Here is a 14,135-nt window from a genome sequence, read left to right as displayed (position 1 = left end):
GACGGATGCGGTTGCGATTACTCATCATATTAGTGCATAGGTCGTTCATTATGTTGATGCATGCCAGCATTCGCATACTATATACGATACCGAAGAGAACAGTCCCGAGAAACTAGATTTTCGATCCGACAAGCGATCCGGGGATGGACATCAGGGAGCCGAACCAGTACCTAGGTCCTACAACCGCAAAAAGCAATCCGGAAACAAACAAACTCGGGTTTCTGTAGACGGACATGGCAAAGCATTGGAACGACAGGATTGAAGATCTGAAATATTCTTAATATTCCTATTTATCAGCGTATAAGTCTAGTTCAGGGACAACTGTCCTTGGGATCATCACCAATAAGCTGGATGGAGGGAGGCAGTGGAGACCGGAAGAACCACCGGAGCGCGTTGCACAATAACAACAACAACACCACCATCAATCTAGGTTATTGCACATGCATTGCACATACAGCACACTCTTTCTTTATCCTTTCATATTATATTGCACTACCCGTCCAATTCACAGGGTATATATATCACAGTAATCCCCAGCCCTGGATGGATCAATCTACCAGTCTCGTATAGCGTCCTCTGTTCCGATCTGTTTGCCGATTCAGCCCCCTCCCAACCGTCATTACTGTATTCACACGAAACCCACCATGGACGATAGCTCGGAAGATGTCAACGAGTTTCTTTTACGCATCCGGGAGCTGGGCGATAAGAGAGTAAAGGAAGACGAGGATAGGGCTCGGAAGCTGGAAGAGGAGATATTGCAGGGTCGTAAAGAGAGACAAGCGCGGCGAGCTGGTAAGACAACCACTAGCGAAGGAAGAAAGAAAGAAAGAAAGAACAAAAGAACAAAAGCGAAGAAAAAAAAATGATCCCACTAGGCGGTTTGGGCGTTTGCACAATTTGTCTGTCCAGCGCAGGCCTGGCCCCTCTTCCATCTATCTACTCTCTGGCTTTGACCGAGTCCTTGACTGGGATATTGGAATTGAAATTGAAATAATTGATGCTTTTTTGCTGTTTCTTTATTGCTTTTAACTGATTGGCTGTTGCTAATATTCTGTGTCGCGCTTTCCTGCCAGAACGAGCTCGCTCAATCTCGCCCACCAAAGACTTTCCCTCCCCTTCAATCTCGAGTCTTCCCAGAGACCACAAGTCTATCTCACAGTTTCCACCACAAGTCCTTCGACCGACGAGTGCTTCCTACGAGCAAGATAACAAGACGCATCTCGACGAACATCACGTCTCTGATAACAATTCCCCTTCGACTCCCCCCGTAGTTGCGAACCACGTTGCGCAGTCTGATAGTGACAGGACAGAAGATACGCTTGACCAAGCTATCGTCTCTGAGAAGATATCGTCTCTCTCGTTAGAACCAACAGCTACTGGGGAACAAACCAATGAAACGATGCCACTAGCCGAAGACACCCCGCCTTCGCGCTCTCAGATCTCAAAAAATCTGTCTTCGAAAGATCCAGCATGGTTTCGACAAACAGCAGATCGCGATAGAGGTTCTTTAGCGCTACGAAGGAATGCAGATACTAGCACGACTGAGACATCTTCAGCCGAGGCAAGCTTCAAGTTGCCCGGCCTGAGTCGAGACTCGGCATCAGATGCTGAGAAATTCCGCGATTGGATTGCTGATGAACGATCACGCTCACCCTCGAGAGCAAGCTCAACTTTTGCTGCTAACAGCAGCATTGGAAATCGTTATTCGAGCATATCCTCGGTGTCTACGAGTGGCCTTGGCTCCCCCATTCCCTTGGTTACTTCCAGACTTGAAGCTCGTAAAATAGAGGCTCAACCACCCGGCGACGACCGTATTCCTTTATCTCCAGGTCGTGCATCTCCAGAACGGTCAGGTTCTCCTACCAAGGGCTTAGGAGGTTTTGTGCAAAGTGCCATGTTGAAACGCAGTGATAGTATATCAAAGCGTTGGACCGTGCAATCCCCCGCCAACTTGAGTCGTAGCAACTCTATAATTAGCAACCGCAGCGGGGTCGGTCGTTCTGCATTTGGTGATTTGCTTCCAAGTCCTGCCGAGCCTAGGCCAATCCGTGAGAGCTCGCCTTTATCACTCTCAAGACCCGGTTCAAGCCACAGTGAAGCAACCATCGTTCATCACTCGAAAAGCCCGGAAGATAAAGACAGCAGTCAGGAGAAACCCCCGCTAGACACAGGCTTTGTGAGACCCTCCTTGCCCATTCACGCTCGCTCCAGCTTCTCAAATGCTACTGGAGCAGATGAAGCGAAAGCTAGCGATGAGCCGCAAACTCCCCGCAGTCCTTCAAAATCTTTCGATCAGAAGCGATGGAGTCCCACTAAATCAAGCTGGCTCGAAAGTGCGTTAAATCGCCCCGAATCACCCAGAACAAAAGCGACACCTGTTACTCAACAGCCTGCATGGATGAGAGATCTGTCCAAAGCACGACAGTCTAGGGCCAGCATTGATCTTGGAAGACCGGCGGCGGCTCAAGAGACGACTCCTGTGAGCTTGAGATCACCTGCACTGAGCGGCCATTCCAAGAGTCCCAGTGTCTCCGGAATCAGCTCATCCATTATCCAAGATCTCAATGGCCCTTCAACTGAAAAAGTACAGTCTCCCAAGAAGGAAGAAAACACTCAACCAGCTGTGTCAGATACCAAGGATGGCGTTGAAGCAGTATCAAAAGAAGTAGATGTATCTGCTTCACCCGATGTTGAAGAAAAACTAAGTTCCTCTTTACCAAAGACCTCTCCACCGGTGCCATCGAATAAACCAAAGACAGTCTCTGCTATTAATGTCGGCTCAGCGAACCCCAGGTCACAGCCAGTGACTACAGACTTTAGGGCAAACCTGCGGAAGCGCGAGGTCACCAATGACAAGACCACACAAGATGAACCGGAATTCAAGAATATCTTTGGGAAACTTAGGAAGGCAGAAAAATCCACTTACAAGGTGCCTGATGTACTGAAGGATAACATCACTAAGGGGAAAGCAGCATTGATTGTCACCGGGGGACCAAAGAAAAGTGACCGAGTGGATGAGTTCAGAGAAAGCATTTTGAAGCAGAAAGATGCAATGAAAGCAGGCGGAGGCTCTATCAGAAAAACAGGCGACGAAGATCGAAATATACCAAAGCCACGATCCCCGGTACCTGAAGCGCTCGCGAAACGCAATAATCTTGCCCGAACGGACAGTACAAGAAGCAATCTGTCGGTCTTGTCTTCTCCATCTCCGACCAACTCTACCGGGACAGAGAGTCCTCAGCGGCCTTTAAGCGTGTCAAGTAACAAGCCCGAACTGAATTTATCTCCTGTCGAGCCGTCACCACGACAGCAATCGACCACTATTGCCATTACACCCAACGAAAGCTCGACTCAATACTCTAAGATCAACGTGCAGAAAAGGGAAACAGTGCCTGGGCCGAACTCCGTCCCAGCTAAGTCAATTCAGGAGAATAAGATTGGCTCAACTGGCTCAACGGTTCGTCCCTTGTCATCAAGAGCCACCGTAGATATCTCTACGAAAATCACTACTGAGCCTAAGGGACTTGCTACTAAGGGAGCTATAGCAGGCCGGCTAAACCCTGCGTTAGCGGACATCTTGGCTCGTGGTCCGCCGCGCGCCGGAGGTGAATCGGGAAAGCCTACTGTCACTACCTCTACCTTCACGCCAACGCAAGAACCCCAGCCGACCTCGACGGCCCCGCTGACCCATATGACAAAAGCCCGAGCAAGAGGTCCCAAAAGAAGGCTTCCTGCTTCCACTAAGTCCGAATCCATTACGGCCATGAAGGAGGACAGCCAATCAACTGGACAAGCTACATCGGCTTCTAAGGTGACTGAGCGGAAGGATTCATCAGAGGAGGTACGTTCGCCGTCCGTGCCTGCAAAGACATTAGACAATCGTTCTGAGTCAGTCATCGAGCGCCAAAAACCGCTGATACCTTCCAAATCGCCAGATGTACCAAGATCGTCTCTGATTTCCCCTCCCAAAACGAAACCTGTGGCGGAAGAACCAAGTGCAGACAAAGAAAACCAAGAAGTTGGTGTCAAGAGTTCTGCATCACCTGAGAGTCCAACCGAGGAGGTGTCAAAGCCTCCAGTTCCTTCCAAATCAGCAGATGTTCGAAGAGTTTCTATGACTTCTCCTACTCTCCGAAAGACATCTACCTCAAGTCTCAATAAAGAGAAGTCTAACGACTTACCTTCCAAGAGCACTATCTCTCCTGTAGTTCCTCCGAAGACAGGCATAGTTCGTGACACCTCGACGCTCAGTGACAAGAAGCGTTCCCTTAACGAGCGGCCGACACCGCCTCCAAAATTAGCGACGTTGCCCTTGAACCCTTCTCCAGGGAACTCTTCGCCGTCCCCTTCGTTCGCTTCTAGGTTGAAAGAGACCTTTTCCAACTCTGCCAACGTTTCTCCAATCCAGGCCAAGTTTGGACTGGGCTTAGGAGGCTCATTCTTCCAATCTCGGCCGGGGTCACCGCTTGATACCAGCCGGAAACCTTCACCTGCTAATAAACCACCATCGACCCCTCCTGTTCCACCCAAGAAGAACTTGAGTATTTCTGCTCAAATTCCTACTGAGGTACGAAGGCCTTCCCTTATGTCACCTATTCCGAGAACATCTGAGTCTGTCGGTGTAATATCCGAATTCTTCGACACACCGCCCAAGTCTAGCGACAGAGTTAACGTCGATCCACAACTGATTCTCTCCACGGAGACGGACGAGTTCAAGACAAGGACCCTTCGAAAGCAGATCTGGGAGATCACAGGAGACGGCAAGAAACAAGATCTCCCTAAGAATCAAGATTACATCCTCTTCGAGGGTAGCATGTATGTCTGTGTACATAGTTTCGAATGTGAAACAGGAAACACGACCGAGTGTTACTTGTGGCTGGGTGATGAAGTTTCCGAAGCGGCCATGCAGGATGCTCAGCTATTCGCACGTAGAGTCGCGAGAGAAAATGGAACCAAGCTTGAAATAATCAGACAGGGGAAGGAACCCGCTAAATTTGTTGAGGCTCTTGGAGGTATAATCATTACTCGGCGTGGTTCCAGTTCTCGGTCGAGCTCGTCGGCACTCTACATGCTCTGTGGTAGACGGCATTTGGGACAGATTGCATTCGACGAAGTCGACTTCTGCTACCAGAATCTTTGCTCGGGTTTTACGTTTGTTATTTCAGCAAGGTTTGGCAAGCTTTATCTTTGGAAAGGAAAAGGTAGCGGAGCGGATGAAGTTGGTAGTGCGCGACTGGTTGGCATGGATCTTGGACTCACAGGCGAAATGGAGGAAATTTCCGAAGGTGATGAGCCCCAAAGCTTCTTTGATGTGTTCCCTAAATCTGAAACGGTCGAGCCGCCTACAACGTCGGACTATTGGCATCTAAAGCCCAAGCATGAAAAGCATCGATATCGATTGCTTCGGATCGATCATGTCCTAGGCCAGAAGGGAGGGTTTTGGAATCGACGCGGATCCTCTTCGCCAGTTATCCGACCTAATGACACTATACGGGAGATCGAACCCTTCTCCCAGAAGGACTTACTTCCTCAAGGAATCTACATTCTCGATGCTTTCTTTGAGATCTATGTGTAAGTTATGCTGGTGCATTGATTTGCTGGGGAAAGTACTGACAAAATGAAATTGTATAGTATTGTAGGAAGTGAGGCTAAATCTCGGGCTGCTGAATTTGCATCTGCTCTAGTCTTTGCGCACGAATATGGGATCTTGGCAGCTTCACTACAAGACCGACCGTTTATCCCAGTCGGCTATGTTTCAATCGGCGGTCTGCCCGACTCTTGCACAGTGGCATTTCGAAAATGGGATCCCAGGCTGTGGCCAACAACATCCTACGTCTTGCCATTGAACGCGGCCATTGAAGCTATCCGTTCTTGAGGCCTGTGACTCGATGCATATTTGGTATTTTCATGATTTCCAGTCTCCACATTGACGAGCTCTTTTCTCAATGACTGGGTGAAATAGCGGTCTGCTGATTTCAGTGTTTAGATTGCATTATGTACATTGCTTTTGGGGGGAGGGGGGGAAGGAGTATTTGTATCATATAGAAGATTTGAGGTGGCCATTGCAAACGGAGTTGAATCATACTGTTACTTAGTCTCTGTTGTTGGTGTAATTATGTTCTTTCTCTGTATGTAATTGTACAAATGTGAGAGCTAAGAAGAGACGTGTATTGCCTAATATTTTCAGGATTTCATAGACTTCCAATGTTGTCTACAGTCTAAGGCATGGCTGCCCTGTGTGGGTCCAGCATTTGTACCGTCAAGTCACCCTCGTCCTCTTTCCTTCTTGTCAACTACACCTACTGGAACCACGGGTGCTCAAGAAAACCTTCAACGTCAATTGTGTTCAATTGTTGGACTGTTGCTATGGCCGATAATTTATTGTCACTATTTCAGAAAGACTCAGCAGTATTTCATTTCGTGCCTCGGCCATCAGTTCCGATACTCCCCTCAAGCTACGAATATTTCCACGCGCGCCTGCCTGAATGCAAAAATGTTGATTGAATTGAAGCAATGTTCCAGATTCGTGCGACAGTCATCTCGTGAGCATACCTCCATTATGAGTAATTGCTAGAGGTAAACATAATGCTCTGCAGTGTTCATAAGACCATAGTCTACCGAATGCCGAAGCTGTCGCTGATGCTGATGCTGATGCTGATGCTCACGTTGAATGGGACCAGTCAAATGCTCATGCCCTTGCGTATAAGCATACCCATGAGAAAAATCTGACTGTTCAGTCGTATAAATCAACGGTTCTGAAGCGGTTGCTCGCGATGTCATTGGCATGAAAGTTGCAGAGGGATGGTCTGCTATCTCTGGCCACGACGATTCAAATGATTCTGTTCTGGTGTACGAGGCAGTATCTGTACCGGCGGGTGTGTATCGCACTTGGGATGGGTAGTAGTTCCAAGACACTTCCGTGAAATCATCGGTTCTGATAGCGCAGGCATCGTCTGTGCTCCCTGCTAGGGGAATGTCGGCGGCATATTGTGAGTGCATCGGTTTATAATCGCCATACGCGTGGCATAAACGGGCTTCTTCTGACGTTGCAGTCTTCCAGGTGCTAGCGTTGGACGGAACAGATAGGTCAGGAGACTCCCTGGGTGTATTTGGTTCTGGTGACAGCTCTTCCGAAACAGTGGTCTCACTTGTATCCGTTGTTGATTCCACAGAGTCCAGGCAGCAGTCAGAAGCTGGGTCTAGACGTTTTATATACTCGACTATATCTGCGAGAACTTTCTGTGGGTCTTCGATGGCTTCTTCTGCATGCTTGATGAGTCCTAGACGGTCCAGGATTGCATGCGTGCCTGGGTACCCCTGGATCGATTCCTGTAGGGGCGAGCCTGGAAACCCTTCACGTCTCACGCAACGCTTGTATAAGTCGCGCAGTGCTTGAATATGCACTGCATGCTGGGAAATGAGCATCTCCACGAATCTGCCAACTCAGCTTGTCAATTCCACCTCGCAGATTCGTCTGTTTTATTGACTTGGAAAATCTTACCCTCGAGAATAGACTTTCTCTTGGGTCGCCTTTCGGTCGCGGAAAATGCACGCCTGGTTGTAAGTCACGCACCTACTACACGGCTGGTTGCCATCGCACTGTGATAAGAGGGAAAGTTGAATGGTGGTGTCCCAACTCTCATGAATGGGAATACGTACCTTGGCCTTTTTGACTCGACATCTCTCACAGGCCCTCTGTACATGTTTCCTCTTGGTACGAAACACACGATGAGTTGGTTTCTCGTCGCCTCGCCGATTGAAAGTATTGATCGATTCTGGATACCGATAGCCGGGAATGCTAGAGTTGATTTTTGGGAAAAGAATCTTCTGTTGCCGAGACATCTGCAAGTATCTCAAATCTCAACTGAATCTTGTGAAACAACCAAAAGAAAAATAGAATGACCAGGGAATATGCAAACAGAGACAAAGTTCGGCGAACTGGACGCGGTGAACTGCTAAAGGACAAACAATATCCTGGTCTTAACAAAAAGAAAATGGCAAGGACTCGGGGAATGGGAAAGGTCGAATTGTCGGCCTTAAATCAATCTACATTCGAGATGCGAAACGCTACATATCTTTGCAGAGGACCACCCTTATAACTATCGGTATCGACTTGGTAATGATAGTAACCAATTGTAAAATGCCGCATTATGGTTTCGGTGACGTGGAGTAGTTGGTCTATCGGCTACACACTTTTTTCTGCAAGTGTTTCTGGGTACTTTACTTTGTCACGTCAAAACAATCCCTGCAACTCTTTGCACCAGGTCTCTTGCTTCCAGATCTGACTGGCCCATGTCCGAAGGTGGCGCGGCATTCATGCAGAAGTTCTCTACTAACTAGTATCGGTACTACTTGGTTTATGACATGCATTTATCACCAAAATAGTGTGGGCTTAGTGTGTCTGTTAGTGGGATAGGAGGTCACGATGACAAGATTATCTACAATTTGCACCCTTTATCGATTTATACCGCTCTCCCAGCCCCAGATTCCAACTCTTTCGCTTTGGTCGATGAAGCACATTTCCCCGAATCCACGGAGCGCGGTATTGAGGATTATCTCTTCGATGTACGCTGAGAGCTACTATTGGCCATCAAAAAAATGCCTCTCAATCGAACCCAGTACAGTCAAATGAACCATAAAGCCTGTCATCGTGACCCTCACGCATTCATTCGTTTGGTATATTGACTTCATGTAGGTCTTCGTTGGCCGCTTCATATCATGATACGCACTGCCTAACCCTAGAGAAAGAGACTGAACTAATACATTGGTTGGAAGTGTGTATACCCAAGGCGCCTCACATTTTTTATTTAGGACTTTTTGTTTGCCTACTGGATTCGACCCTTCCATGACTGTCAGGTCGAAAATGTTGTCGATTGCCGCGCTTTCCTCCATGACTTGGCTTGTTCGATTGTCTCTAGGCCTTGAGACTAAGTGAAGTACATCGGTATCCAGAGATACCCAATTACCGGCGTAGTGGAGGTAGTGCTGGCAATGACATAGGTATCCGATGTTTTTGAGCGTGCAATCAAATCATATAAATACCCAGGTGGAGATATATGTATAAAATTTCCAGCTAATCAGCGAGCGCTTGCAGTAGCTGTAATCTATGTAAACCCTTAATATAAAGCTCGTATTGCTGTCCAAGCTTATCAAATGCGGCCGTGTATCAGAGTTCTTCAAAAGGGGTGGTCGAATTGCATACTTTTTGCCGAATTTAGTATCTCTTTGATATTGATTGCTCGTTTCTATCAAGAGACTATGACATATTGTTTTTATCCTGGATTAGCAATATGCTTGTGTCATACATAACTATAGGTAATCTGTGTATGTACGTAATCAGAAATTGACAAGGTGAGAAGTCAATTTGTCACCTGCATGTATGCCATGGAGTTGATTAGGTTATCGATCTCGACGGAACCTAAATAATTAATGAGTCCGCCAGTATCTTGCTTGGTATGCTCATCCTGTCAGACACCTGCGTATGGACATTGGGTTAACGTCCGTGGAGTGGTGACCATCAGCGGGCTTTTGATTGAAAAGGCACATAGTTACCTAAGCACTGATAAAGTAACAGAAAAAGAAAAGAAACAAGTTTTCAAAGGACGTACTTCCATATTCAGACGGTATCTCTAATCAAAAATACCAATGGAGGGTATGCGTAGGTCAACTCACCCAAAGAGAGAAGCTCGGAAGTTATAAGCAATTACAAACGGTTCGCCCAGTCTCTTAGCTATATATTTGAGGCTTAGAGTGGCTCGAGGTCTAGCCGTTTTAGCGTAGATGTGTCGAGTAACCAATGATTCGAATGGATACTTCGTAAATGTGACATTGGTCAATGCATCCAATGGGAAGAGTCCCGGTTACTATATTCGGGGCATGTACTCCGTACCTAAGTGCCTGCAATGATCAGAAGTGACAGCTTGAACGACTAATAGAAAGGACAGGATATCTTGGGTCATCGTTTTAATCATTGATTCGTCGAGGAAATGCAATTCCGCATGTACTTCGTACAGATGTCAGAAGTTCTCTTTTCTAAGTTCAAAAGTAGACTTCAAAGGACCCACGATAGAATGGATCTCGGCCCGTACCGCTGATCCTGAAGAAAACCCTAGTTTGTTTTTGTCTCGAGTACGTATCTTGGTTATTTCCAACGAATTCCTTTATTTTGGTATACATGAGTCGAAGGCAATCGTAGTCCCAATGCATACATACTTGTCTACCCTAACGCAGGGCATTGCGATTCAATGTCAAAGTACTACCCCAAGTCGTATCATCTACCTATTTAGATTGGCAGCGGAATAAATACTTTCATTCTATAGATTGGACTCAGAGGGTTACCTACGTAGATTTAGTTCCCAATTCGGCATGGGATATAATTTCCAGAATGGACGTTATTGAGCCACATCAACTTTTTCCGAGTCCTGAAGATACTGTCTCGAGATTTTGCTCCCCTTCTCAAAAGGGTATCAATTCAAATAGGAGGAAAGAAAAAAGAAAAGAAAAGTGATACTACGCATAGTAATCAAATCTTCTATAAGCCGTGGGCAGACGTAAGGTCGAACTTTGTAAAGTCAAGGACAAGGCTTGTTTGTTAGGTACTAGAGAATAGTATCGTATCGAGTCTCTGTTGACACCCTCGAGAAATGCATACATCCGCAGATCCGACGTACTCTTCATATGAGGTGCTCATGCATACAATAAGTAAAGTATAGACGTGCAGCTGCCAAACAGAATGAATACTTAGAGCAGGAAAATACACTGGAAATGACAGCTTCTGAGGGAAACTGGATTATGCCTCTCCAACAACTCTCCTTTTGATTTCATGCAGATCGATCTCGATGACACCGGATATAGTCAACTGAACTGACAGTTTCTTACCGCCCATTTGAGGATTTTTAAGGTCTGAATGTATTTCCTTTTTGTATTATTGATGCAGCGCTAAGTTTATGTGCTATGTATTTGATGCATGTGATTAGATAATGATACTTTTGAGTCGGTGTGATGATTCCCATTACGGTCGAAAAACAAAAAAAAAAAAAAAAAAAAGTTGCACTGTCAAGTGGAAAGGATAGTCGAGATTCGCTAGGTAGGAGAAGGCTAACTCGAAGTTAACAGTGCGTTGTACTTGTCGTTGGCCTCCGCTCTTTCGGGGGATAAGAAACTTGAAAGAGCTAAAAAAGGGGCCTGGTTATAGGCTACAAGAAAAAAAGAAAAGAAAGTAGCAAGGTAGGTATCCCCATCCACTGCATCCAGACTCAATTTTGAGATATATGAGAACTACGTACCTAAATAAGATACGATAAATTGATATCCTTGTATTTTGGTGGAATATGTTCATTGGAAGAACTAAGATTTTTGTCGCCAGCCTTTTCTATGATACGTACTAGTGAAGGGCACAAGTAGAAATAGAATCCGCGTAGATAACGCCTAACCCATCTTTGTAGTAGAAGAAGCCTATGTAAGTATAGCACAAGACTAGTGCTTGTCAGTAATGAGAATACTAGCTTCGCCAGGAGCCAAAAGATCAAAACTCTCTTCGCTCGTGGAAGTCATAGGCGGACTTGGCGAGTCGGTGATAATAGTCCCCTTGTGCAAGGACACGGGGGATGCTCGCTCCCAACGACGATCCCCAATCCACTCTAAACCATCTCCCGCTCCACGACGACCGAATTTGCGTACAGTTTCCTGTCGTTCTCCTAGAGACAGGTGGCTGTCACCTAGTTCCGCTGACTCGGTCTCGTCGCCAGATGTCAACAACAAGTTTCGCCGATGCCATTCCCCAACAAACAAGCCATCTGGATCGACTTCTCGTCGCACTTTGAGCCATTGATCCATGTCGTCTCCATACATGTCACGCAAGTCTTGAGCTGAGGCGAGTGTGGTAAAGTTCTTTGCCCAATGTGGACGACCGCCCAAGTCGCGCATGAGCCATTCGAATGCTTCATAATAGCGTTCTCTGCATGGGGGATCCCGCAAATAGGGGCGATAAAGAGTCGCATTCAAGTATAGCGTAGGTCCCTCGCGAGAGGTTGGGTCGAGATAAGGGCGTGGTGTCGAGGACAGTGTAGTGTCGGATACACGGACTTCTACAGGACAGTGCACCCAGACACCCTTGGGACTGAATGGGATACGCGCAGTTTTCTCATCACCGTGAATCCATGCTGATAGACGCGTAATCGCTTCGGGACCTTTCTCCAAAGGTATTGCCCACTCATTCACGAATTGCGAGTAAAGACAATCCATAAGCAAACCTTCTCGGGCTGGCTCCACGGCCTTTGTCACCACAGCACCAGGCTTGAATCCATATTGCATCCCGAACACAAACCATTCCACCCATGGAAGGAAACGGGGGAACCAATTGGACAAGGCGAGTAAGTTGTGATAAACATGGAAGCCTAACCATCCACCATACCAGGACTTTGGCGGCGGTTGTACTGGCAAATCTGTCTTGCTTGCGTGCCAGATGATAGCACGGTCCATATAAGGAAGCCACCACGCGCGCACAAACTCGTGTGATGTCCAGAGGTCGCCCTCCCATCGATCGAGAAGCTCCGACAGGGGATGAAGTGACTGCTCCCAATTAATGCGGAAGGCAGGCACGGTCTGCAGAGTCACTTCAGTCACAATGCCAAGCGCGCCCAGTGATACCAGCGCAGCGCGAAACAGCTCCGGATTGTTCGTCGCACTGCATCTCACTGTTTGTCCATTGGCAAGAGTCACTGAAAGACCTCGAATACATTCGGAAAGTAGACCATGACGAGAAGAACTGCCATGGGTACCGGTTGCGATCACGCCCGCGATCGACTGACTGTCGATACTGCCGAGATTGGGCAAAGACAGTCCGTGCTTCTGCAATTCGCGACTAAGATCTCGGAGTCTAATTCCTGCTTGCACTGTTACCAGACCGGTTTCCTGCGAAACGTCCAAAACGCGATTGAAATTGTCAAGGTTGATCAGCCAAGCGGAGGTACAGGTCAAATCGGATGGCGAATGGCCACTGCCGACAGTTACCAATCTCCGTCGACAGCGGCGCGCGACCGTCACAGCCTTTTGGATTTCCTCGATGCTCTGCGGCTGGATATAGAGCTCCGGTCGCGAGTAAAAGGTCTTTGCCCATGTAAAGTGTAGATGCTGGGAAGTTGCACGAAAGGGGACGGCCGGGTCAAGCCGGGAGAGCTCTCGAGCAACGGCGGGGTCGTTCGACATCACGGGACTGCGGGCAAGTTCTTATTTGAGCAGAGAAATCAAGGAAGAGAGAAAAAAAAGGAAAGTGTGCTGTCACTGCATGATGAATGTCAGATCAGATATCAACGTTCGCGACACAAGATCTCTCAGTGTAAAAAGGGGGATATGAACATGGGAATAAATTTGGCGACACTGAGGGGAACAATAAAAAAGATAAACTGCGATAAAGTTTAGAGGAGCTCTTATCTATTGAACAGGCCACACCGGACACAACCCGATTAGTGACCGTCGGAGGTGAAGGAAAGGATTATTCATCGTTCATCACTCGATCAATATGGCATCATTTGGAATCAGTGGGACCAGAGTAACCAGACTGCGAGAAGACACGGAATCGTTCTCTGCGATGATTTGACAGGCCTGCCATAACACAGCTGTGTTAAGGTGTAATTTTTGATGGTCAAGGGACGGCGACGGCGAACAAACCCCGATTCCGGTGCTTTGTTTCAATGCGACGCTGTTAATAATCATTACTCAAGCGTCAAATGAAGTTGTTGGATTGGCGAGGAAACCAGGTCACGTGTTTATCTTAGATGCTCCTTGCTCAGCAATCAACAACACCAATATGAATCATGACTTCGCTCCAACCTACATAGTACGTTGACAACGTTTCGACGTAGCCAGTCTTGGACTCTTGATGCCCTTCAAGTCTTTCTTTTTTTTAGCAATAGCCAACATGAAGCCTGGCTGACCCCGTATGCCATGAAAATATTCTTTCAATGTCGGCACTGACCAGTAATTTCTGGATTCAACTCACACATAAATGTTCGTTCTTTTGAGTTAAGAGACTGGAAGTTTCGTATTTCCTTTCTGGTCTCATCAAAACAATGACACACGTTGTATCGGGCTCCATGATTTCCATCATCATGAACCCCCAATACTCGGATATCATC

General features: G+C 47.1%; 3 protein-coding genes across 3 annotated transcripts, besides 2 other annotated features; 1 reads left to right on the top strand and 2 right to left on the bottom strand.

Annotated features, from left to right (window-relative positions):
* Positions 1-644: 644 nt before the first annotated feature.
* TSTA_094750 (gelsolin repeat protein, putative) lies at positions 645-5,875 on the top strand (the record flags this gene model as incomplete). The annotated part of the gene is made up of 3 exons (XM_002479147.1): positions 645-792; positions 1,074-5,571; positions 5,632-5,875. 3 exons carry the CDS (start codon positions 645-647, stop codon positions 5,873-5,875), a joined length of 4,890 nt encoding a protein of 1,629 aa, XP_002479192.1.
* Positions 811-861: a microsatellite.
* Positions 5,876-6,570: 695 nt separating the features above from the next.
* TSTA_094740 (C6 transcription factor, putative) lies at positions 6,571-7,842 on the bottom strand (the record flags this gene model as incomplete). Its single annotated transcript, XM_002479146.1, has 3 exons — positions 6,571-7,435; positions 7,502-7,599; positions 7,660-7,842. The coding sequence occupies 3 exons, from the start codon at positions 7,840-7,842 to the stop codon at positions 6,571-6,573; spliced, it is 1,146 nt and encodes a 381-aa protein (XP_002479191.1).
* A 3,178-nt stretch (positions 7,843-11,020) lies between these two features.
* Positions 11,021-11,046: a microsatellite.
* A 337-nt stretch (positions 11,047-11,383) lies between these two features.
* On the bottom strand, positions 11,384-13,206 carry TSTA_094730 (sugar 1,4-lactone oxidase, putative; the record flags this gene model as incomplete). The annotated part of the gene is made up of 2 exons (XM_002479145.1): positions 11,384-11,454; positions 11,502-13,206. The coding sequence occupies 2 exons, from the start codon at positions 13,204-13,206 to the stop codon at positions 11,384-11,386; spliced, it is 1,776 nt and encodes a 591-aa protein (XP_002479190.1).
* Between the last annotated feature and the right edge of the window lie 929 nt (positions 13,207-14,135).

Source organism: Talaromyces stipitatus, genomic scaffold (genome assembly GCF_000003125.1).
Source record: "Talaromyces stipitatus ATCC 10500 scf_1105507295527 genomic scaffold, whole genome shotgun sequence".
NCBI lineage: Eukaryota > Fungi > Ascomycota > Eurotiomycetes > Eurotiales > Trichocomaceae > Talaromyces > Talaromyces stipitatus.
This window is presented reverse-complemented; position numbering and strand designations above follow the sequence as displayed.